The 25533-nt window shown below is 39.9% G+C and overlaps 2 protein-coding genes across 7 annotated transcripts in view; one reads left to right on the top strand and one right to left on the bottom strand.

The window, feature by feature from the left end:
* The window catches only part of COLEC10 (collectin subfamily member 10), a 451965-nt gene that overhangs the window by 266527 nt on the left and 159905 nt on the right, over positions 1–25533 (top strand). For all 6 annotated transcript variants that reach the window (XM_079901499.1, XM_079901501.1, XM_079901496.1 and 3 more), the window contains 3 exons: positions 10380–10454; positions 14655–14834; positions 23531–23621. The gene's annotated coding sequence lies outside the window, so the exon portion shown is untranslated. The remainder of the gene's footprint in view (positions 1–10379; positions 10455–14654; positions 14835–23530; positions 23622–25533) is intronic.
* TNFRSF11B (TNF receptor superfamily member 11b) overlaps positions 12053–25533 on the bottom strand; it is a gene marked incomplete at its 5' end in the record, with an annotated part of 28511 nt that continues 15030 nt past the window's right edge. The window contains 4 exons of the mRNA XM_079901819.1: positions 12053–12800; positions 14665–14889; positions 16580–16771; positions 21401–21770. Of these exons, the coding sequence (XP_079757945.1) occupies positions 12412–12800; positions 14665–14889; positions 16580–16771; positions 21401–21770 (1176 nt within the window). The 3' untranslated portion in view covers positions 12053–12411. The remainder of the gene's footprint in view (positions 12801–14664; positions 14890–16579; positions 16772–21400; positions 21771–25533) is intronic.

The raw sequence follows: 25533 nt of genomic DNA, 5'->3' as shown, positions 1-25533 counted from the left end.
TGGAATCTGCCCTTATTTTTTAATTCCCACACCCCATCTCATTTTATTTTTTCTAGAAACTTTACTGTGAAATTCCGTATTCTTTAAATGTGGCTTAATCAACAGAGGCTATTTTCAAATAATCGGGAAAAGGTATAGTGCCGATTATACCCAAGTGTGAGTCTGCAGGCTTTACGTTTCTTTAATACCCAGTTTCAACTTCACGGTTTGGGTTTAAACAGAAATTTATTCTGGAGACTTTAGCAAAGCCGCTTCTTTTGCCACCTCCTCTTAGTAAGCGAATCCTGGATGTGTTCCTTGCCACGAGTGCTTAATGGCAGAATACATCACGCCACCATCCAAGGCAGATGTTTTGAGTGGCATATTCTCCTGGCTGGAGGGGAAAATCTGATCCAGGTGCCACAAAAAGCAGATGGAACTTTCCATACAAAGCCATGACTCTTGGGTTCCTGGCTAGTGGATTTTGTTTTTCAAAAATGTGACTTTTTCCTCTCTTGCCTCTTACTGTCATCCTATTTCAGGAGTGATGTTTGTCATCTTGAGCTAAAATCCAAAGGATAGATCATTGGTAGGAAGTATAAGACTTGGGATAGCTGTGACTAGATCGGGCAAATATTGTACCCAGTCCATGCAGCAGATAATAATAGAGGTCTAATTTAAAAAAAAAAAAAATAGTGGATGTCAGGGGAAATCAGCTGGTAGGGCTGTAAGGATTTAGTGAAATAATGACATAACAACTGGGTTAGGGAGAGTTAACGAATTGGGTTGTTGAGATTTAATGAGATGATGTCTATTAATGGGCTGAAGTGCAGGGTTATGTTCTTAGCATGTTTCTAAAGGGCATTTACTGTGAGTTCCGAGGTCAGTGTAGAAGCAATGGCGAGTTGGAAGATGGAGCAGGGACTTCCTGGCTTTTGTCTTTATAGAACACTGTGTTCTTATTTTATTTTATTTTTATTTTTAATTAATTTTTATTGGAGTATGGTTGCTTTACAGTGTTGTGACAGTTTCTGCTGTACAGCAAGTGAATCAGTTATATGTATACATATATCCACTCTTTTTAAAATTTCCTTCCCATTTAGGTCACCACAGAGCACTGAGTAGAGTTCCTTGTGCTATACAGTAGGTTAGCAATAGTTATCTATTTTATAGATAGATAGATAACAAATTATCTATCTATTTTATAGATAGATAACAAATTATATATACACAGTGTATATATGTCATATATATATACATATATGTATATATATGTAGTGTATATATGTCAATCCCAATATCCCAGTTCATGCCACGCCTCCTTCCCCTCTTGTTAACCATAAGTTTGTTCTCTACATCTGTGACTCTATTTCTGCTTTGCAAATAAGTTCATCTGTACCGTTTGTCTAAGAGATTCCACATATGGCAACATTATACGATATTTGTTTTTCTCTTTCTGACTTACTTCAGTTACAAAACATTGTTTTCTAAGAACCTAAATGGACCCAAATCTGGGGATAACAGGAAAGCACGTAATAAATGATAGCGAGTATTATTATTGCTGTTGTTATTATTACCATTAACATCAGTATCAAGAGACAGTTAAACTGTCAGTTGATAAGTGCAATGGTATTGAATAGATACATGCACAGTGTGATTAAGTGCACCCAAGGAGGGAAAGCTAGTTGTTTCCCATCTTCATTAAGAGAAGCACAAAGTTAAACAAGAGTCTTAGTAGAGTTCTGAGTCTTAGGAGCTCTGAGTTCTTCCAGCTATGCAATTTAATGTCTCACAGCCTCATTTGGATCCTTAAGGATTAGATACAATTATTTCCAAAACTGCCCAGTAAGAATTCTAGCATCCTACTCCTAACCCATGGAATCAAAGTCATTCTGGAAGGGTACTGGGAATGTGCATTTTGATAAATATGCTTATGATTAGGTTATGTCTGATAAACACTGGGTTAGAACAATCTAGAAAGGCCCACCTGCTCTAAAATTCAAAGTAAGAATTTCTATTAAAGAAACCATTTTTCCCAGTTTCAATTTCAGAGTGAGAGCAATTAAGTCCTGGAATTGGGTTCCATTGGCTGTGTGTGTCCATGGGTATATGTTGTGGGGGAATCACTAAGCAATAAGATACTTTTAAAATTATGAAATCTGAGGTCATCACTCTCCAGGATGGTTTAGGAATGGTTCGACCAGGGTATGAGAGATGAACAGATGACCTCACGTGGTCTCTTAGTAACCTATGATTCCATCAGGATGACACGGGTTTTATGCATGATCTGCCCTGTTTACCTCCTCTTTTCTGAAATCAGTGAGTCATAAAAAACCAAAATTGCTATAGAAATGTCAATTTGGAAGACGTCTTTGTTTTAGTTAGAAGGATTTTTGTGGAAAGATGACTTAAGCTTTTGTGTCTCAAAAGATGAGGTGGATTTCCCTGGGAAAAGACTCAAGAAACCCAAGGAAATGGGAGATTTATTTGTATTAAATACTTGGAAAAAGACGGAATCCCAATCCATTAGTCATAACCAAATGTCCAGTGACGGTGCTCCTCCTTCGATGACTCTTTTGGAAAGATTAACGATTCTTTAAAATGATCTTTCTCTTCCGCTCTGGGCTCCCACCCCCCGTCTGAGTTGTCTGTTTACTTCATGGCTGAACTGTTCTCATAGTCAACTCTTCTGCGTTAACTGTCTCTAGCCTATTTCTGCTCCAGTCCATTCTATACTCTTCTGCCAGGATAATCTTCTTGAAGTGCTGCCTTGCAAACTTCAATACCTTTCTTAAGACCTCCATGGCTCCTATTGTGTTTAGCTGTAAATGTTATAAAACTAAAGATTCTCAGGTGGATAGGACCTCACAGTCATCACAGTTGGCTCCTCAAATCCAAACATCTTTGTCTGGCATTTAGGGACCTCTTATTTACTCCACATGTTAGGCAGGACTCTTGTTTATGAATGACAGAAACTGGCTTGAGTGAGAAGGAAAAGTCAGTGGTTCACAAAAAGAAATAACAGGAAGAAAAAGTATGGCTAGAACCAGAGGCTTGAACATCATTAGGATCCTTTGCCTATCTCTTCTTCTTAGTTGTCTCTGTTAGCTCCCTTTCTCTGTGGGCTCTAATGGCTTTAGGTTCGCATTTTTATAGTTTTTCATTGAACAAAAAAAGAAAATTCAAGTAATTCCAAATGCACAAATCCTAAAGAAGTTATCTCATTGAATACCTTGGAATAGCAATGGGGAAGGGTTGAGACTGGCAGAAAGAGAGGCTATTAGTATCAGCTCCCATTGGAACTACGTGTTGAGTTTGGGATGGAATGGGAGAGAGTAGTTCCTTAAAAGAAGGAGGTGCTTACCAGACTAAAAGGAAGAGTTTTGGGTAAATCAAGCAATTTTATCTATAACTATGTGGGTTGAAATAAACTTCTACAAGCTTAGTTAATAGTACTCTTTGAATTTTTATATAAACTACATGAGTCTAGACAATGTTTCTTCAACATGTTACGTACATTTTTAGCCTCTGTGACTCTTCCAATACAATTTCTTTTTTTTTTTTTTAACATCTTTATTGGGGTATAATTGCTTTACAATGGTGTGTTAGTTTCTGCTTTATAACAAAGTGAATCAGTTACACATATACATATGTTCCCATATCTCTTCCCTCTTGCGTCTCCCTCCCTCCCACACTCTCTACCCCACCCCTCCAGGCGGTCACAAAGCACCGAGCTGATCTCCCTGTGCTATGCGGCTGCTTCCCACTAGCTATCTACCTTACGTTTGGTAGTGTATATATGTCCATGCCTCTCTCTCGCTTTGTCACAGCTCACCCTTCCCCCTCCCCATATCCTCAAGTCCGTTCTCTAGTAGGTCTGTGTCTTTATTCCTGTCTTACCCCTAGGTTCTTCATGACATTTTTTTTTCTTAAATTCCATATATATGTGTTAGCATACGGTATTTGTCTTTCTCTTTCTGACTTACTTCACTCTGTATGACAGACTCTAGGTCCATCCACCTCACTACAAATAGCTCAATTTCGTTTCTTTTTATGGCTGAGTAATACTCCATTGTATATATGTGCCACATCTTCTTTATCCATTCTTCCGATGATGGGCACTTAGGTTGTTTCCATCTCTGGGCTCCGATACAATTTCTTATGTCTAAAATATCCTACATGTTCTCTCTGCCTAGGTGTGTCTACAAGACCTAATTGAACTTACTGCTTCTTGGCCTTTCCTGAGCTTAAAAGATGACATTTGATGACTGTGCCATGTTTATACAAATCAATTGGCACTAAGTATATCCTGTTTGATGTTAGCAATTGCTCTTTCACTTGTGTATCCTGTCTTCCCAAATGGAGTATAACCATCCTCAGAACAGATGTATTTAAACTCAGTTACAGAGATGATTGCTGCTGGCTATTATTATTGTTAAATCCCTATTTTATGGTTTACTAGATCTGAAGAGAGAGAGAAATTTGGCAAACAACAGCAAGAAAGTCAAAGAATTAGAATATAATTGTATTCAATATCAACAGTCATAATTAAAATAATTGAAGTGATAACAGCCACTGTTATGAACTTTGATCAAGGGAAAAAGAATAGTAAAAGTTTATCAGAGAGTTTGGCTATCATTTTAGGAAAATCTTCAGAGGTACTAAGTATTTTGAAAAGAGCTACTTCCAGAGCTATCTCTGCATTGGTAAAGGAGTATAGAATTCTCTGTTTTTCAAGTCCTTTCTTTCACACTCATCTCTACACCTGAGCATAAATACCTTTGTGTTTGACAGGGATGGTTTCACAATTAGCAAATTAAAATAACCTAAGACTACACTCTTGAGAGCAATGATGGTTTGCCACTGTGTCTCTTGTTTAAAACTGGGTATAAAGTACATTGTATTGAATACTCTAATTTGGCACTCAAATATTTTTTCAATAAATTAACAAATTAGATTTTCATCATATGAGTAAAATACTGAAGATAGTCTATTGAATAAGATGCTTAGTAAAATAGGTAGAATAGGAAAGCATGGGTATATAAATTAAAACTTCATAGAATATTTTTCATGACAGGTCTAGAATAAGGATTTCAAAATTGTTTCTTGGTCTGAATCCTTTTTTTCCATAATACTAATTCATTAAAAATACTTAACAACTTGTGTAGGTCTCTGGACGGACCAGAAGAGATAGTGGGTCTGAACTCATGTGGATAGTTTTAACTCCCATCCAATCTTTCACATCAAGTCTTTAAACAACAAAATTGACTAAGTTCTGGCTTCCTCCTGGGAAGAACGTGCAGAGCTGGAGGATGTAGAGAGCTGGAATGAGTGATGTTCTCAAACTTCTGACAAAAAAGAACAGAACTAAATTCAAATCCATTGACTTTTAAAAAACCCATTAGATGTATACCACCAATAGTGAACTCTAAGGTAAATGATGGACTTTAGGTGATACTGATGTTCAGTGTAGGTTCAATTGTAACAAATCTACTACTCTCTTCTACTCTGGTGGGGGGACGTTGATGATGAGGGAGGCCATGCATGTGTGCGGGCAGGGAATAAATGGGAAATCTCTGCACCTTCCTTAATTTTCTGTGAACCTAAAACTGTTCTTATACAATAATCTTAATTTAAAACAGGCAAACACTCATTGGAGACCTGAGGTCACACAACAAATAACAGACCCGAAATCTAAGAAGAGCTAGTGATTCCAGGGAGAGAGGACATACAAATATGTGTTTACCTGGAGTAGATATAACTGGACACTAGTAAGAAGAGCTCTTAGTAGTTGGAAAATTGATGAAGGCTGTGTGTGGGCTGGTGGAACAGTGTGAGACTCCTGGGTGCTGCAGAAACTGGGGGAGTCTGCACCCTTTTGTTGGTTTGCAACCTCAGGAGCTTCCTAGGTGAAATCTGAAATTGGCCCCCATACATGGAGGGCAAGGAGAGACCAAAGAAAGAGGAAGAAAGATCACTCCAAATTGGTAGGTGGCAGGTTTAAGAAGCAAGGGAACTCATATACAAGTCTTGTCTTGGGTAACTGCAAGATGAGTAGATCTCTGATCCCACCCACAAGAATCTTAAAAGCTTATGCAGAGGTCTTAACAGGATTTAGTCACATATTCAGTCCAGATGGTCTCAATGACACGTTGCTCTTTCAAGCCTGAGTCCTTGAAAACAGTCCCACTCTGAGAATGGTGGGCAGAGCGTATGTTCCAAGGACAGGTGGAGTAAGGAGCCTCTGATTGCCCAGGTCCAGCTCTTAGGTCAACTGGGGGTCACATCCTCTGGGCCACGTCCTCTAACACTTTTGCAGTCTCCTTGTCCATGAACCCCACTGAGCGTTCTCAGAATAGATCAGAAAGAACTGTAAGATCTTGGAGGGAGGGGCAGTAGCCCTATAGGGAGAACAAGACACCTCACCCGAAAGAACAAAAGCATTAATCTGGGGAAAGGGTAAAACTGCTGGCTTTAGGATATCAGGAAGCACTCCTTGCAGCTGAGGAAAGGGAACAGGAGGGGGAAAAAAATCTATTCTGGGGAGAAAGCGCAGAATTAAGTACTGAACCCAGAACTGCAGCCAGGGGAGGGGCAGGAAAACTGAGAATGCCACACACCCCAGGGACACAGGCGTGCTTAAGGGCATTAATCAGAACAGTGGTGACTGCACTTCCCACCCCCGACCATGAAGCTAAGAAACTCCAAATGACAACAGCAAAATACCGCTGGACGAGGGTTGGGAGAGGAATGAGAATGTGCAAAGAGAACCAGTTTGAGGCACAATTCAAAGGGAACACCTGAAACTCAGGACCCAACAGCCATTGCTCTGAGGTACATCAGCCACCTTAGAAACAAGTATCTGTAGGGATTGGAAACCTGTGATGCACTGCGTATAACCGTAGCAGCAACGGCAGCAACAAGTCACAAAACTAGTCCAATTGCTAACTGGATTACTGGAAAGGCTTCCTTTACAATTCTAGCAGAAGGAAAGGCATGCCCATATCCAGGTATAAAAACTATTTACCTCAGTTCCAGTGACCTACCCAATATATTTGGCTGTAACAAAAAATCATGAGACAGACGAAAAGGCAAGAAAAATATCGGCGCATTCTCAAGTGACAGAGTAATCATCAGAAAAGACAAAGTCAGTAGTTAAGACAGTATGAAACAGTATAGTACTGGCACAGAAACAGACACGTAAACCAAAGGAACAAAGCAGAGAGCCCAGAAATGAATTAACGCTTACGTGGTCAATAAATTCAGAGGCAAGAACATACGCTGGGGAAAAGACAGCCACTTCAGTGCATGGTGTTGGGAAAACTTGACAGCTACATGCAAAAGGATGAAACTGGACTATTTTCTCACACCATAGACAAAAATAAACTCAAAATGGGTTAAAGACTTAAATGTGAGACCTGAAACCATAACACTGCTAGAAGAAAACATAGGCAGTATGACCTTTGACATCAGTCTGAGCAATATTTTGGGGGATATGTCCTCTCAGGCAAGGGAAACAAAAGCAAGAATAAACAAATGGGACTATGTCAAACTAAAAAGCTTTTTTGCACAGCAAAAGAAACTGTCAACAAAGGAAAAGGTCACCTACTGAATGGGAAAAGATGTTTGCAAATGATGTATCCGTTAGGGGGTAAATATCCCAAATATGCAAAGAACTCACACAACTCAAAAAAAAAAAAAAAAATCCAATTAAAAAATGGACAGAGGACCTGAATAGACATTTTCCCAAATAAGACATACAGATGCCCAACAGACACATGTAAAGATGCTCAACATCAGTAATCATCAGGGAGGGCTTCCCTGGTGGCGCAGTGGTTGAGAATCCACCTGCCGATGCAGGGGACACGGGTTCGTGCCCCGGTCCGGAAAGATCCCACATGCCGCGGAGCGGCTGGGCCTGTGAGCCATGGCCGCTGAGCCTGCGCGTCCGGAGCCTGTGCTCCGCAATGGGAGAGGCCACAACAGTGAGAGGCCCGTGTACCGCAAAAAATAAAAATAAAAAATAATCATCAGGGAAATGCAAATCAAAACCTCAATGAGGTATCACTTCACATCAGTTTAGCATCAACATATATACACTACTGAATGTAAAATAGTTGGCTGGTGGGAAGCAGCAACATAGCACGGGGAGATCAGCTCCGTGCTTTGCAATGACCTAGCGGGGTGGGATAGGGAGGGTGGGAGGGAGGCTCAAGAGGGAGGGGATATGGGGACACACGTATGCATATGGCTGATTCACTTTGTTGTACAACAGAAACTAACACAGTATTGTGAAGCAATTATACTCCAATAAAGATCTATTAAAATAAAAAAAATAGTTGATCTAAGGAAAAAAAGAACAAAAAACAACAAGTGTTGAGGATGTGGAGAAAAGGGAATCCTTGTGCACTGCTGGTGGGAATGCAAGTTGGTGCAGCCATTATGCAAAGAAGTATGCTGGTGCCTCAAAAAATTAAAAATAGAACTACCGTACAATTCAGCAATCCCACTTCTGGCTATTTTTCTGCAGAAAACAAAAACACTAAGTTGAAAAGATACATGTACCCATATGTTCACTGCAGCAGTGTTTACAATAGCCGAGATATGGAAGCAACCTAACTGCTATCAGTAGATGAATGGATCAAGGGGATGCGGTATATATACAGTTGAATATTATTCAGCTATAAAGAAGAATGAAATCATACCATTTGTGACAACACGGATGGACCTAGAGGATAATATTCTAAGTGAAATAAGACAGAGAAAGACAAATGCCATATGATTTCACTTATATATGTTATCTAAAAAACAAAACGAGCAAACATAACAAAACAAAAGCAGCGTCAGATACAGAGAACAAACAGGTGGTTGCCAGAGGGAGGAGGATTTGGGGAAGTATGGGGATGAATGAAATAGGTGAGGGGGATTAAGAGGTACAGATTTCCAGTTACAGAATGAATGAGTCACAGGGATGAGATGCACAGCATGGGGAATATAGTCATTAATAATGTAATATCTTTGTATGGTGATAGGTGGTAACTAGACTTATCATGGTGGTCATTTTGAAATGTATAGAAATATCAAATCACTATGTTGTACACCTGGAGCTAATATCATGTTGTAGGTCAACTTTACTTCAAAACAAACTCAGAAATTCATAGGAAATGATTTGTGGCTACCAGACACCAGGGTGGGGGTGGGTAGAGGGAGGGGGTATTGGACGAATGTGGTCAAAAGGTGCAAACTTGCAGTTATAAAATAAATAAGTACTAGGGATGTCATGTACAACATGATTAACATAATTAACACTGCCATGTATTACACATGAAAGTTGTTAAGAGTAACTCCTAAGAGTTCTCATCACAAGAAGAAATTTTTTTTTCCTTTATTTTGTATCTATATGAGATGATGCATGTTCACTAAATGTATTGTGATAATCATTTCATGATGTATAAGTCAAATCATTATGCTTTGCACCCTAAACTTATACAGTGCTGTATGTTGATTGTATCTCAAGAAAACTAGAAGAAAAAAAAGACTGTGTGGTACTGGTGAAAAGATAGGCTTACAGATAAATGGAACAGAATAGAGAGTCCAGAAATATACCCACAGAAATATAATCAACTGATTTTTGACAAAGACACAAAGGCAATTAAAGAAGCAATGCTCGTCTTTTCAACCAATCCTATGGGAACAAGTGGATGACCATATGTAAAAAAAAAATAAAAAACAAAAAAAGGACTTCAATACATATCTCACATTTTATGTAAAAATTCACTCAGTTATCAAGGTTAATATCAACAGTACTTAGTCATGCTGATATCATTTGCACCTGGTATGATGTGAGAAGGGCCATTACCTATGTGATACTCTCTCCCCAAATCCATAGCATCGTCTATTCACGAGAAAACAGACAGACTGAAATTGAGGCATATTTTACAAAATAACTCACTAGGGATATTTTATATTGGCTTTTCAATGACTCTGTTAAGTCTAAAACTATTTCAAAATTAAAAGTTTTGAAAAAAGAGAAACTGACATGAATTTACATATTCTGTTTCCCTTGGAGGGGAAGCTTGAGGCAGACTGAACCCAAAGGAGCAGCAGGTAAGCCAATCAAACTAACATTTGAAGGATTTATATCTGATACCATTAACTACCAAACTTTTCTTAAACTTAGCTGATGTATATGAGGCCATTTCATTTTCTGTGCACAAGAACTTTGGTGGAAGAACTGGAACTTCTGAAGGGAACATGATGACTTAGTTAACCCCTGTCCTCCGACTTAACGACTTCAGCACTTAATTTCCACAGTATTTTCCACTCCCCGTATTGCAGCCTTGGGACTGATTCTCCAGGTTTGCGCCTCTTGACTTTACCTCTGCCTTTTATTTCCCCAGATTTATGAGCTTGTGTGACATTTACCTGGATCTACCCTTCTGTCAAAGCGGCCATAATGATCTGGTTTCACAAAGGTAAGGTTGATCTGTGTTACATTCTAAACCATAGAAAAGTGAGAGAAAAGAGAAACACAGAATGTGAAAGGATGGGGTGTAATGGACTCCGTTCCCAGTCATATCCCCTTCTTGGGAACTGCAGCTGATGAAGAGAGACCCTCACTAGCCATGTACTGAATATTTACACCAGTCCTCACCTAGGACAACCAGAGTCTCTCTGCTAGGAATTTGACATTTTGAACTAAAATTTACAGAAATATAAGACTAGGAGAAAGTGTAGGAACTTCTGCCATCAAGGAGCCCAGCGTTATCTTAATTCTACTGTTTCTGAGGCTTGGATACAACCTGTATTATTACCTGTAGCTGTTCTGGCAAATTACCACAAACTGGATGGTTTAAAAGAACAGGTATTAATTCTCTCATAGTCCTGGAGGGCAGGTCCAAAATCAAGATACCAGTAGGACTGTACTCCCTACAGAGGCTCTAGGGGAGAATCTGTCTGTTCCTTTCTTCCCTAGCTTATGGCTTATTGGCTTGTAACCACATCACTCCCATCTGTGCCTCTGTCTGCAAACCATCTTCTCTTCTGTCTTTCCCCTCTATGTGTCTCTTATAAACACACTTGCCACTGGATTTAGGGCCCACCTGGATAATCCAGGATGATTTTATCGTCTCAAGATTCTTAATTACACATACGAAGAAAGAGCCTTTTTCTAAATTAAGTAACATTCACAGGTTCTGGAGATTATGACATAAACATATTTTGGGCAGGGGCACCACTCAACCAAATACACCATGCTTCCAATTAACTTTTTCTTAAGTAGTGCCAGTTTCTATTATTTGAAACCCAAAGAACTTAGGTAGTTTGGTCTCTTGATGCTAGTGGCAGTCATTATAAGTTGTTTGTGCCATCTCTATACTGAGCTTGACTTCAGAAGTTCTCCAACTTTAGTGTAGTAAAAATTACTTTGGAACTTGTTAAAAATGCAGGTTTCTGCCCTCCTTTCCAGAGTTTCTCAATAAATTGGTCCAGGAATCTTCATTTTTAACAATTCCCAGATGGTCCTGGTGATAAAAGAAAGGGAAAATTGTGAAAGCTCAGACCCATTCATGTCCCATTCACATAAAAGCAAGAGGAAAAGCGATGAAAAATAATTTGAAAACTTTAATGATGTTGTTTATATAGTAAAAACATAAAATCTTTTAAATAAGGTACATTCAGTTTCTCAGAGCATCTAATATTCAGATAATTTATATTTCATACACTTTCCAACATTAAACAATTGACTAAATAATGCATTTTCTATAAAATGATAATTCAGTTTACACAGGTAAAAGTATATTACAAAAATACTCTACACAGGAAGAATGGCAGTACCTATTAGGAAATGTTACAAATATTCTGTTAAAAAATATATTTTATCTCTTTCATTTGTCATAATAATAAACAGAATATATATTTTTTTCTTTCTAAAATTAAGTCTTACACAGTTTCCCTTCAGGATGGTAATATGTACAAACCTTATATCTGAATGGATATAAATAGCAAATACTATAATAGTGTTACAGATATATTAGTAACTTTTACAGAAAAAAATGGCTTTCTAATAAAAGCCTCTAGTACAGCTGAATTCTCAAAGCTATTTAAGTTAGACATTCCCATGTTTAGTAAGGCACAATGGAGTCTAGTTTCTTATTTCCAGTTGAATTACTGCAAGCAGTAACAAGGAAAAATATAGTCAGTAGATATTGGACCAAATCTGTTAGTTGGATAAATTATTTGGGATTTATTAAACTTTGAGGGGAGATGTGAGTTCTTTCTCCACACCATAGTTTCTTTTCAGGCCCTGTGGCCAAATCTAGTCCTTGGTGATGAGAAAGAAATCATTGTACCCTCCTCAAGCGCCTGAGAAACAGTTTACTCATTTATTGGATCTGGTCCATGGTGAGGAAACAGCTCAATGACCATTTCCGGTTATAAGCAGCTTATCTTTAATGATTGGACCTGGTTCCCTATCATTTCTAAAAATAGCTTCTGATATAATCTGTACATGGTGAAGCTGTGAAGGAACCTGATGGTCTTCTTCAGACTCTGAGTGACAGTTTTGGGGAAGTGGTATGTCTTCAAGTGCTTTAGGGCATGCATCAGGCCCTTGCGGGTGTCTTGGTCATCATTCTTTATTCGCCAGAGGCTGAGAAGCTTCAGGATTTGATCACTTGATTTGCACGTCTTCATTGTTTTCTCAATGTCTTCTGTCGTCACTTTCTTCCCCGGCAAGCTTTCCATCAGCCTTAGAAGCTGCTCGAAGGTGAGGTTCACGTGCCCAATGTGCCTCTGCACACTCTTTTCACAGAGTTCGATATCTGCATAAAGCAAAACCCAGAGACATTCACGTCATCCACCCAAAGCCGCCGTAAAACTTCCCTGAGGCAAAAAGAGGTTCCCCAGAATTTCGTAACTTAAAGGAGAACCTCCTCCTTTCCTTTTGGGAGGGCTTAAGTAATGCTAGTTATTTCTGAGAATTGAGTGAAATATTGTTTTGTGTTACACTAGGATAATATGCTTCCTATATTCTAGGCATCCAACACAGCTTTGTGAAAAGCCCAAATTTGGAAAAGAACAGTGGGAAACTACAGACACACCATTTTCTAAGAAAATTTGGAGAAATTAAAAGTGTAACCTTTTAGGAAAAACACAAAGTTAGCTATTTTATAATCCAAACTTTCATTAACTGATACCCAATATATGTGCTATTTGAAGAATTAGGTCCTTCAAACGGTCTTTAATAAATAGCACCAGGAGATCGTCAGCACAAAGGAGGAGCCGTGAAAACCCAATAATATGAGGCCAAAGAACAGCAGGATACACATGGCCTGGAGAATATTTCAGTAATGAGCTAGGACATAACATAAGAGGCAATAAATAACGTTTCTATTGATGACATGAGTCATTTATTATCTGTGGGCCCGAAGGCAAGTCTGTTCATCTTTCTGGGCTGAAATGTCCTCATTTATAAAATAGGAAATTGGGTCCCTTCCAATTCTAACAGTCTCTGATTCTCTCCTTCCCTCTCTTTTTGCTTCAGGGCTAATTATACTTTCAAAGAATACATTTTGTTTGCCAAAAACAGAAGACAAGTTTACTCTTTGCACAACTGAAACCATTCAACTATTAAAGCTGTCAGTCGCCTAAAATCTGTTGCCTCAGTTTCAGATGTTTGAGGCTTTAAGGTTGTGTAGGACTCCTCAGTCATTTAACTACATGTGAAGAGCAGAATGGATTTCTCCTTGACACTGTCTGCATTATGAAAACGCTCCCTCATTTTTTCTACCATGTCCTCCCGATGCTAATTAAAGTCAGAACTTTTTCTACTGTGTATCCTAAAGCTTATAGTCCACACTGGATGAAACTTACTTCCTTTTCCCCTCCGATTCTCTCCCATCATAACACACACACACACACACACACACACACACACACACACACACACACACACACACACAGTTTCTAAAGGAGATTCTCCAAGAAACTCAAACACTTTACAGACCTTATCTCATTAATCCTCACAACACATGCTATTAAAATGGTAATCTTAAAATAGGCTGTGTTCAGATGCAGAGAACAAACGTATGGACACCAAGGGGGGAAAGTGGCAGGTGGTGGTGGTGGGATGAATTGGGAGATTGGGATTGACATGTATACACTAATATGTATAAAATAGATCAATAAGTAAATAAATTTTTAAAAGTAAAATAAAATAGGCTGTGTTGTGAGGATTAATGAGAGGATACCTGTAAGACACTTAGAGGCTCTCTGGAGAGAATTACCACATAAATCCAACATAGTTTCCTGGTAGAATTGCAAAGTAAGATCTAAAGTGGTTAAAGAACTTCTAGATAGGCCAGAAGGGATGCTCCTAAAACTGCTAAGGGGATCCAGAGTCAGATTTCCTGAGGTCTAGTCCCGCATTTGAAATGTATTATCTCTCCCTTTAGAGAGACACTTGAAAAAGAAATTGGGGAGTAGAGGAGGTGAGAACAAAACCTCACATGACTGCTCTAGGAATAGCATATCCACTATCACTTGATGAATACGTTTTCAGTCCAACAGTAATTCCCAAAGGGAAACATCATCCACACAACTAAACAGGTACATAGTCCTGTTTCTGTTGTAGGGCCAACAGGTGTTCTGATTTCTGATCGAGTTGTTTATTTCAGGTTCCCATACCTTGGATGATCTTCTTGACCATATCTTGGTCTTTGTTTTGATGCTTCCATAACTTCAGCAGCTGGAAAGTCTGTTCTCGTGAGCTGTGTCGTCGTTTTATCCGATCTATGCTCTCTGCGTTCACTTTGGTGCCAGGCAAATTGTCTACCAGGACACTGAGCCAGTTCGGGGTAAGCTTTGTAGGAACAGCAAACCTAAAGAATGCCTCCTCACACAGGGTCATGTCTAAAGGAAGGTGGGAAAACCAAGAAGATTTACTCGATAATGGGATTCTTGGACGTCTAAGGACAAAAATAATAATAATAATAGTAATAATAAAAACCAACACAGTTGAGTTTTCCAGGATATTGCATGCTAAAATGAGAAGTTTGAATAAAATCAATCTTCTGTTGCCTGGTCTTAGTGGCAGATCACTAATCCAACTGGGTTTATGTCCTTTCTAATGTTCTTTTAGAGCATTTTGTGGGGGGAGAGTTTAACAAACATCTAATAAGAATGTATTACTGCTATAAATAACTTACAGCAAAAATTCTATATATATAGCATAATGTGTATATATATGTTAATATATACATGAACATATTTTAATGTAACTGTGAAATATTTTGTTAAAGGTTTAGCTGGTGTCTACAGGTTACTTCAAGATCAATGTCAAATCACTGTCTTTAAGGGAGCTTGAAAAGTAATCTGAAATAGTGTATTATTTTCTGCACACACACAGACACGTAGTTTACCTTTGAGAACAAGGATGGATACAGATGTATAAGCGTACATTAAGTGGGAAAATAATCAAACACAAAAACATGTCATTTAGAAAAGAAGTGCAATGGCCTGAGTGTCTGGGTAGGGTTGGTATATCCCAGGGATTAATAGTTTGTTTTTGGATTCATTAGGTCTGGGTTTGAATCCTGACTCTGCCATTCAAGTTCATACATTAACTTGAACAAAACTTTACAGTATTTTTATAAAGATTAAAGCCCATATAGCAAAAGTGTCTGGCATATAGTAAGTGCTCAAAGAATGATAGAAATAAAAGTATAAATGAATTAAAGAGAATGTTAGCGGTCACTCTTCTTCTATCCCTTCCCTCGTTCCATTATTTAATAAGAAAGCAGAAAAGCTGAATGACTTATCTAAGATTTTTACAATACAGTGAAAGAATGTTGGAACTGGGTTTGAATCTTCAATCTCCCAACCCACATTCCTATGTTTTATATACTTCTATGTCACACAAGAAGATGTTTGGGGAGACTCAAGCTGATTAAATGCTAAAAGGTCGATCCTCCTTGGTGTGATGAGTCCTTGGTAGAAGGTCTGAGGTTAGTGTGGTGGTAGGAGTGACAAGGTGAGGACAGCAACCTGATTAGTACCATCACCAACATGAGGTACATTCAGGTAACTTGAGCTTGGAGCTACTGACCTTTCCTGAATAAAGAGTTTAAGACAAGTACAGGAACTTAGAACTTCCATGCAACAGATGCAGTAATACCATAGGTAACAAAGCCAGTATTGCATTTCTAACTTGTCATCTATGTATGTCACTATGCTTCTTTGTTGCCAATTTATACTTTGGCTAATAATACAGATATTCTTAAAAGTGATAAAAATGCATAGCTTAAAAAATTCTGCAATTTGGACTCTGATCATCGAACCTTAAACAAAATCTTTACACCACCCCGTTCTCCGTGGGTAACATTTGATTCAAGTGTGAAAGTCAGGGTTTGGAGCATGATTGTGAGAAGATGGGGACTTTTTGAAAGATTTTGAGTTGTGGCTTTAGCGATGATGCACAGGGAATAGTCTTAGTTGGTTAAAATTCAAGAAAGGGAAAATACAAGTTTGACTAAGAAGGGCTGGAGGGTCTTGTATTCAACTCAGAGGTGGTACAAAGACTGCTATTTTGAAACATAATTACCTATTCCACACTTGTGAGTCGGTTCACCGTTTCCAGAACATACATTGTCATGCGTTGCGTTTCCTTTCTGAGCTAGAAGGAGCCCAAGTGCACTGCAGTTTGTGTGCTTTCTACAGGGTGCTTTGGATGACGTCTCATTGGAGAAGAACCCATCTGGACAACTTTCGCAAACTGTATTTCGCTCCGGGGTTCCTACAGAAAATACCAAGCCTTTTAGCACATTCTTCTCAAATACTTTCGCAGCAGATACCATCTTTTTTTTTTTTTTTACATCTTTATTGGAGTATAATTGCTTTACAGTGGTGTGTTAGTTTCTGCTTTATAACAAAGTGAATCAGTTATACATATGCATATGTTCCCATATCTCTTCCCTCTTGCGTCTCCCTCCCTCCCACCCTCCCTATCCCACCCCTCTAGGTGGTGACAAAGCACCGAGCTGATCTCCCTGTGCTATGCGGCTGCTCCCCACTAGCTATCTATTTTACGTTTGGTAGTGTATATATGTCCATGCCTCTCTCTCACTTTGTCACAGCTTACCCTTCCCCCTCCCCATATCCTCAAGTCCATTCTGTAGTAGGTCTGTGTCTTACCCCTAGGTTCTTCATGACATTTTTTTTTCTTAAATTCCATATGTTTGGATAAGACTTTTCACTTGGTTTTTACTGCGACTATTATATTGCACAAAACTTGAGGCATTTTCATTTTTCACTTCATTAGACAGAACAAAACTTCTAGAGTTAGCCCCTTAGGCAGTCTCCCCTACTTGTAATACAAACACAAACGTGTTTTGTTGTTACCTACAAGCACAAAATTGGGGAGGAAAGAAAAGAAGCGTATGATGTTCAATTAGTCCTGCCTGTGCTAAACTGTCAGTAAGATCTTTTTGTCAACCATAATCTCCACACAATTATTCCTGGGAAATCATGAAGGTAACTGCTGTGTAACTGCTGTAATATCATTCTTTGAATTCAGTACCCATGGAATGCTGCATCGTTAAATTCCAATCAGTTCCTACTGAAGTTCCTTCTTTCCTGAATCCTAATCGTGAAGCAACTCATAAGTATGCTAACCTTGAGAAGTAAAAATTTACAACATTATAATAAACTTTTGAAGGTGGCAATAAAGTTGACCATAGACTCAAAAGCGTAAGCCTACAATTACATAGTAAATGGAAGATGATATACCATTTACTTAAACTGTCGAGTCTGAAAAGAGCACAGTCGTTAAAATTCAGGGAAGGGTGACTGTAAGGGCATTTTATTTCATGGTGGAGAGATACTTGATAAATTTGGGTAAATCATTGGCAGGAAAACTTGAACCAGTCAACGACTAAAGATGCTATTAAAAATAAATATCTTCAAACCCTCGACTCTATGCCTGGGTAGATCATACATTACAGTGTACTTGCATATGAAAATACCTCCATCTAGTGTAAGCTAGTTGAACAGATTTAGACTTTAATATTCAAATGTAGCTTTTACAGGCCAGTTCTGGCTGACGCAAGATACCAAATACTAAAGGGACAAAGGAAAGCTACAGAAAGTTAATAAATTTCATTTATTAAAATTTTCAACCTCCCATCTCATTGTATCCTTTTCCAAAACCAGAAAAAAAGAGTACAATGGATCGGTTTTAGTTTCAACTCTGGCTTCTTTCTTTTCAAAAGGGATTGATGATGCATTGGCCAATAAAAATGACAGACGGTTGGCAGAAAAAAAAGAGAAGGGGGACCCGTGCATGAAACCTTCACATGTTAAATGCCATTTGCAGGGTTGCAGTGACATCATCTTAGGAACCACTTTACAAAGAGGTCTATTTTTTTAAGTACTTTCTTGCTACACTCCTCTCCTTAAATGGGATCCAACTTGATACCAAATTATCCAATATCGTAAGCAGAGGTATTTGGACAGAGATTCCATGGTATTATTTCATTGCTACTATTCTGGGGATAAATGGTCTTGGACATCTGGATCCAAGTCTCCCTTTGCCAACTGCACAAAGAAGAATCTTGTCATTCTTCACATACATGTTGATGGCTTGGGTGTTCTCATGTGTCCCAATGAGAAAATCATAGGTACAAGACATTCTTTCAGGTAATTTAGCCTTTAAAGTTCTCTACCAAGAGGAATCCAAGAATTATAGAAGGAAAGTTTTTTTAATGTATTTGGAGGCTTTATGTAATGACCTTTCTGAAAACGACTCCCCTCTTTTATGACTGATAGAACTTCTTATAAAAAGATGTATCCATCTAAGTAAATGATTTTGCCTTATTAATATCAACAGAAACATACAAAGTACAATCTGGCAGGCAAAATGTGAAATAGAATGGCAAGAGGAGTTGTGCTTTTCAGTGGAGAATTCACCATGCTAGCCATAAGCAATTACATAAGAATTACGGGACTAACAGGATGAAGTACAGTTGATCCTTGAACAGTGGTGGGTTAGGGGCACCAACAGGCTGCACAGTCGAAAATCCCATTATAACTTTATAGTCAGCCCTCTGTAGCGGGGTTCTGCATTCACAGATTCAAGCAACTGTGATCATGTCGTACTGTAGTATTTACTATTGAAAAAAAATGTGCATACAAGTGGACCTGCGTAGTTCAAACCCATGTTTTCAAGGGTCAGTGTAAAATATGGAGAGGAGAAGACAATCTGGCTTCAAAACAACAACCACGGGCTTCCCTGGTGGCGCAGTGGTTGGGAGTCCGCCTGCCGATGCAGGGGCACGGGTTCGTGCCCCAGTCCGGGAAGATCCCACATACCGCGGAGCGGCTGGGCCCGTGAGCCATGGCCGCTGAGCCTGCGCGTCCGGAGCCTGTGCTCCGCAACGGGAGAGGCCACAACAGTGAGAGGCCCGTGCAGCGCAAAAAAAAAAAAAAAAACAAGAATGATTATTAAATACTTTTTAGAATAATACTACAGAATCATGTCTTTGGACTGGAAACCTCGTATTTTCCATGAGGAACTCCTTTGTAGGTTTCTAGGGAGGGAGCAGTAAGTAAATGAATAAACGTGTACCTTCGTACTAAGTCTTCTGGCTGCCTGCTTACTTCGCTCTACAAACAAATTTTCATGCTTGTGTGAGAAAAATCCTTACTACTTCCATTATTTTTCAAAACTTTCTAGTTTCCAAGCTGCATAGCCCCTGCTTAATTAATTTCCCCACATATATAAATTACTGAATTGAATTCAGTGGATCTGTTTCTGTTGGGTGGGCTTCCCCCTCTACACCTTGGCTTAGCTTTTGAGTCCCAAAGTATCATCCAATAAAAGCTAAGAAGTGTCACCAATTTCTTCCCCAGATACTCATACTAGAGGCATTTTAAGGAACTGTCATGCAATTTGCACCTTCTGTGATTAATTTTATAAAATTCACAAGTTAGGCAACTTAGTAGTTCTTTTTTTTTTTTTTTTTTTTTTTGTGGTACGCGGGCCTCTCGCTGTTGTGGCCTCTCCCATTGCGGAGCACAGGCTCCGGACGCGCAGGCTCAGTGGCCATGGCTCACGGGCCCAGCCGCTCTGCAGCATGTGGGATCCTCCCACACCGGGGCACGAACCCGTGTCCCCTGCATCGGCAGGCGGGCCCTCAACCACTGCGCCACCAGGGAAGCCCAGTAGTAAAATTTTTGAATATGTTTCCTTTGTAGGCCTTTAAACCTAAAATGTTTATAATCATTTAGAATCTATATTACAACTTCTTAAAGTCAAAATAGTTACAAATAATTGGCACCCTCAAAACCAATGACTGTCAACCAGGGGTGATTTTGCCATCCAGGGGACATTTGGCAATGTCTGGGACATTTTTGGTTGTCACAACTGGGGGAAGAGTGCTATTAGCATCTAGTGGCTAAAGACCAGGGATACTGCTAAACACTCTACAGTGTACCAGACAGCTGCCCACAAAAAGAATTATCCAGCCCCCAAACGTTAGTAGAGCTGAGGTTGAGAAACACTGCTTCAGACTGTGTCACTGGAATCTATACCGATTACTGCTTCCTCCAGAAAAGTAGGTGAATACTCTTAGTTTTCCCAGGCCAGGAGAGCATGCAGACTATACCGAAGCTTCGTGAATGTAGCAAAAAAACAAAAAAAAGTGGGTTACAACCTTAGAAAGTTCAGTGCACACTGGCCTTAACCTATGCTATTCAAAATGCAAAAAGAGAAAGTACTTTGTTTGTAGACAAGTCCTTACTCTTGGCTTGACAGTCTGCTTTGTCTAAGATAAAGGATAAGCTCATTGAAGAGATGCTGCTACCATCTTTATCCTCCCAGACACTCAACTGCCATGCCAAAGGAAGAACTAGCTTCATTTTTAATAATGAACTGCATTTCCCCTAGCCATTCTCATTTCTTACATAATTAATTATAACTACTCATTGTTAGCACGCCAGAGCCTCATTAATATCAGCATAATTACTCTCTTGGTATCAGTTAACATTTTTAATGTTTGTCAGGAAGCACTGCAGTTTGAAGCTCTCCATGCTGAAGTGAAACACAGAGGCATAGCTCAGCTATAAACAGTGCAACTCGGAGTGTGTCCCTTTAAGGAAGAGCAGTCAATCATGCATCTCATTAGGGAGTGATTTGCTGCATTTGAGATTTGTGACTAAATTGCCCCTTAGTGGCAAAGTGTTCCTCTGAGGAATGGTTCTTTGGCAGCCATCCAGACACATAGTACATACCTAGCAGGTTCCATTGCCTTTGCAATTTGCTGTCCTGTAATGTCACCAGGACAAACGTGTTCCCTTAACCTTTCCCTACTGCCTGACTTTGTGTGATGCTAATGAATTCGGCCGCATGTTGGAAGCTAATGCATACCGGCGTGTAGCACTCCAAATCCAGAGGGACAGCTCTTATGTTTCAAGCAGAACTCCAGCTCCAGGTAGCGCCCCTCCTCGCATTCGCACACGCGGTTGTGGGTGCGATTGCACTCCTGCTTGACGTACTGCAGTTCCTTGCACACTGGGCTGCAGTACAGACACTCGTCGCTGGTGTGCCAGCTGTCTGTGTAGTAGTGGTCAGGACAAGGGGCGCACAGGGTCTTCCGCCTCGCCGTGCAGTGCTGCTTTAGGGAGGTGCCCGGAGGACATTTATCACACAGCAGCTGACGAGAGGTGTCGGGGTCATAATGAAGGTACTTTGGAGGAAAGGTTTCCTGGGTGGTCCATTTAATGGAGATGTCCAGGAACTAGAAGAAGAAAGGGAAATCGTGGCATGTTAGCATGGAAATGGGGTGGTTCTTCTGTGCAAAAGCATCATTAACCTCAAAGAGTCCTTTAATACCTGAAGGCTCATGCCCTTCCTGCCTACTGAGCTACAACCCCAGAAAGTGATTTCAGAAGCCATAATTCTTGCCTCTCAGTAGCTTAATCTCAAAGACCAAGATGGCAATAGCAGCAAAACATATTCAGTAAATCTAGCTCGTAGATGGCTGGAGTGGAAAGCTCATCAGAATAGAAATGATTACACTTAGATGCACCGCTAAATAACCCATGTGCCCTGAGTGACACTTTATCTCCCTGGGCTTCAGGATTATCTAGATTAGTGAGTTGGGTGAACTAGTGGTTCTCAGAATAGCTATACCAGAATCACCTAGACACCTTGATAACATGTAGATTCCTGAGATTTATATCCCTAAACATTCTGATTCCACAGATGTGAAGCTGGGGCTGGGGATTGAAAAATCTACTGCTGTGATTCCCATGTGTGGAGCCCATACTCAATAAATATAATTTATTCACTTGACGATAGTTGTGTCCCAGGCTCTGTTCTGGGCAATTGGGATACAGTAGTGAATAAAATAGTCAAGAAACTCTGTCTATGGAGTTTACCATCCAACTGGGGGAGTAAGAAAATAAATAACAAATTACACATAAATTATACAATAGAAAATAAGTGTTGTAAAAAAATTGGAAATATGGAGGGGAAGGTAGAGAGATAACAAACTTTAAATGGGGTGGTCACAGTAGCATATTTAGGACGAGATGATATTTTTCTTTTAGTTTTCCCGTTCTAAGATGTAATGATTCCAAACATATGGTAAAGTAAACAGTTGGTGATTACAGTCATTCTGATCATTCATTCACTCATGCAACAGATATGTACTGCATGCCTACCAGAAATATACCAGAAATATGCTGGTGAGTAAGATGTGATCTTGGGACTTCCCTGGAGGCGCAGTGGTTAAGAATCCGCCTGCCAAAGCAGGGGACATGGGTTCGATCCCTGGTCCGGGAAGATCCCACGTGCCACAGAGAAATTAAGGCCATGCGTCACAACTACTGATCCTGCGCTCTAGAGCCTGTGAGCCACAACTACTGAGCCCACGCGCCTCAACTACTGAAGCCCGCGGGCCTAGAGCCTGTGCTCCACAACAAGAGAAGCCACTGCGATGAGAAGCCCGCACACCGCAACGAAGATCCAATGCAGCCAAAAAGAAAAAAAAAATGATAAAAGATATGATCTTTGTCTCTGTGCAGCTGGTAATCTACTGGAAGATTCCTAGAATTTTAAGACATATTTCCTCCATAACATCATATGGTGCAGTCTTGAATCTCATAGGTGAATGATGTCTAGAAAATTAAATGACCACCTCTCTTAAGGTTAATTGGGAAAAACTTCAGGGAGCAGGCAGGGTTTCAGAAGTTTCCGTCCATAATGGCCGAAGAGCTGTGTGCGTAGGAGAAAGATTTTGCAGGCAAGAGTACTGCTTGGGAAGGCAGCGCCACATGGGCATTCTGTCTTGTAGTCTAGCTCTCAGGAGGTCTTCAAGGGAACACTGAAGTAGTTCTTCACACTAATTAGAAGAAAAAGTGTTGTTTGTGCGTAGGGGTGGTTTGTTTGGGTTTTATTGTTTGTTTCTGATACAGGGATCAACACTGACTGTTCTCAGGCTTTGGGAAGGTGGCAGGCCAAACAATAATTTTTTCCAAACTTTCTTCTTTGCAGAACTCAGGAAATCTCACAGAAACCCATTGACCTGGAAAAAGTGTGCCAAGCTAGGGAAACAGCACTCCCTTTTGAAAGAGGAATAACAAAGGTAAAGAAAGGCCTTTTTCATACGCATTTGGGCATTTTAATAAGTAATTCTATTCACTTCTTATTGGGACATGACAAGGGTCAGGGATGTCTGGACCTAATATGAGCCGATAAACCAGATTGAAAGAATAAAAGATCTCACCTAGGGCCATGGACTTTTTAACTGAGAGCAATTTTCAGAGTGCTGTGATGTAAGGGACTCCTAACCAACAATAAGTAGAATACAGTGCAAAACCAGGGCTGCTTCGGTGGTATCTTCAGGACGCTCTCATGACCCGAGGGTTTTGGGGAAAAGTATGTTCTTGAATTTCCCTGGGGTTTTCTATTGACTCAGATAAACTGGGTCAACATTAGGAGAAAGAAGTGGACCAGTAACGAGTGAAAGCTCTGTGGTTTGGTCTGGATTTGTCAGAAATAGATGGAATCTGTTCATTCAACACATATCTATTGAGCATCTACCGTGTACCAGGCATTGTAGAAGATCTTAGCATATGGTGGCACACGAAACAAAGATGCTCTTCAAACTGCCCACAGTCTAGTGAGGAGGCAGAGAACATAGAAGGAAAGAATAAATAACTACAAATAACGATCAATGTTTGGAAGGAAATGAAGCAAGATGAACTGACTTTGTTGCTTCTTGGTCATTCGAATCATATTATGCTATATTTTTCAAGGCCCCTGTGTGGGCTTGGCTCAAATATTTCGAAAATATTCAACGCTAGGGAATGAAGTTTTCCTGATGCAACTCGCAAAGCCACAGGAAAGCAATGAAAAATGCTTTTTTTCTCTTGATGTTCACTTTCAGTTTCCTGAAAAGCCACTTTTGAGGGTTCTCTTCTTTCAAGAAGCTCAGCTCAGAGGTCCATAGGGATATGCCTTTGTCCTGCTTGCTGCTGCTGAGTGAGCCCCATCCTGGTAGGGCTAGCAGTCCTGAGACTTCCCCCCGCCTGACTTCCCATCACGCCCCCTTCCTCACACCAACATGGCTCATTTACTCATCAGCGGACCCTTTTCTCTCTTACCAAGAAGTGACGAGGATGAGATGGGAAAAACCCCACAGATGGTGCTCACTACAAGCAGCCCCACAAATACAAGACCTGACCAAGAATACTGATGCAATTTGTATTTTTCTAGGCAATTGGACATGACATTGTTGGTTTCCTGAAACCATGCTTAGGAAATTAGTTGCCATCTCTTCAAAATACAGGGAAGCTTAGGTGAAACGAATCCACAGAGAAAAAATAAATAAATCAGGTTGACTTAAGGATTAGAGAGCAGTTATAATGGTGAAGGTCATTTCTCCTCGGCTACCGCATGGAATGATCGTATATATTTTTTAAAAAATTGGAAAGCCGTTAGGAACTGCAGACTTGTTTTCAGCAAGTTCCATTGGGCCTCTGTGTTTTATTTGAAAATTTTCCACTTTGGTAAAATGACAGAACTCTGTGTGGCCCATATTGGGTACTGAGTCTCCCTATCTGGTTAGCCCCAATTCCTGCACCGAATTTCTGGAACCAGTTACTGGACAGAGGATGGGCAAAGTTAATACAGCTCTTCATCTCAGTCCTCTCTCTCACTTTCTTCTGCCTTTCCTAGAAAAGCAGTGAGGAAGAAGCCAAAGGAGGACAGACCATCTTAACACTGGCTCTATCTCCTTTGCCAGCTGATAATATTTAAAGTCTAAGAAGAGTTCAAAAATAAATGTTTCTGTGCAGTGCATAACATAACCACTGATGAATATCTGCAAAGGCTGGGACACGTACATAGGTGTCTATGCAGAAGCATAAAGTGCTGTCTGTAAAAGAGGCCAGTCTGCTTTGGGTTATGCTTGATTTTTAAAGAAAAATTAAATGGAATTTTCTCTCCATTTTTTCTTTCTTCCTCTCCCCATTCCCTACCCATCCATCCTCTGG

The sequence above is a fragment of the Stenella coeruleoalba genome (assembly GCF_951394435.1).
Source record: "Stenella coeruleoalba genome assembly, chromosome: 17".
NCBI lineage: Eukaryota > Metazoa > Chordata > Mammalia > Artiodactyla > Delphinidae > Stenella > Stenella coeruleoalba.
This window is presented reverse-complemented; position numbering and strand designations above follow the sequence as displayed.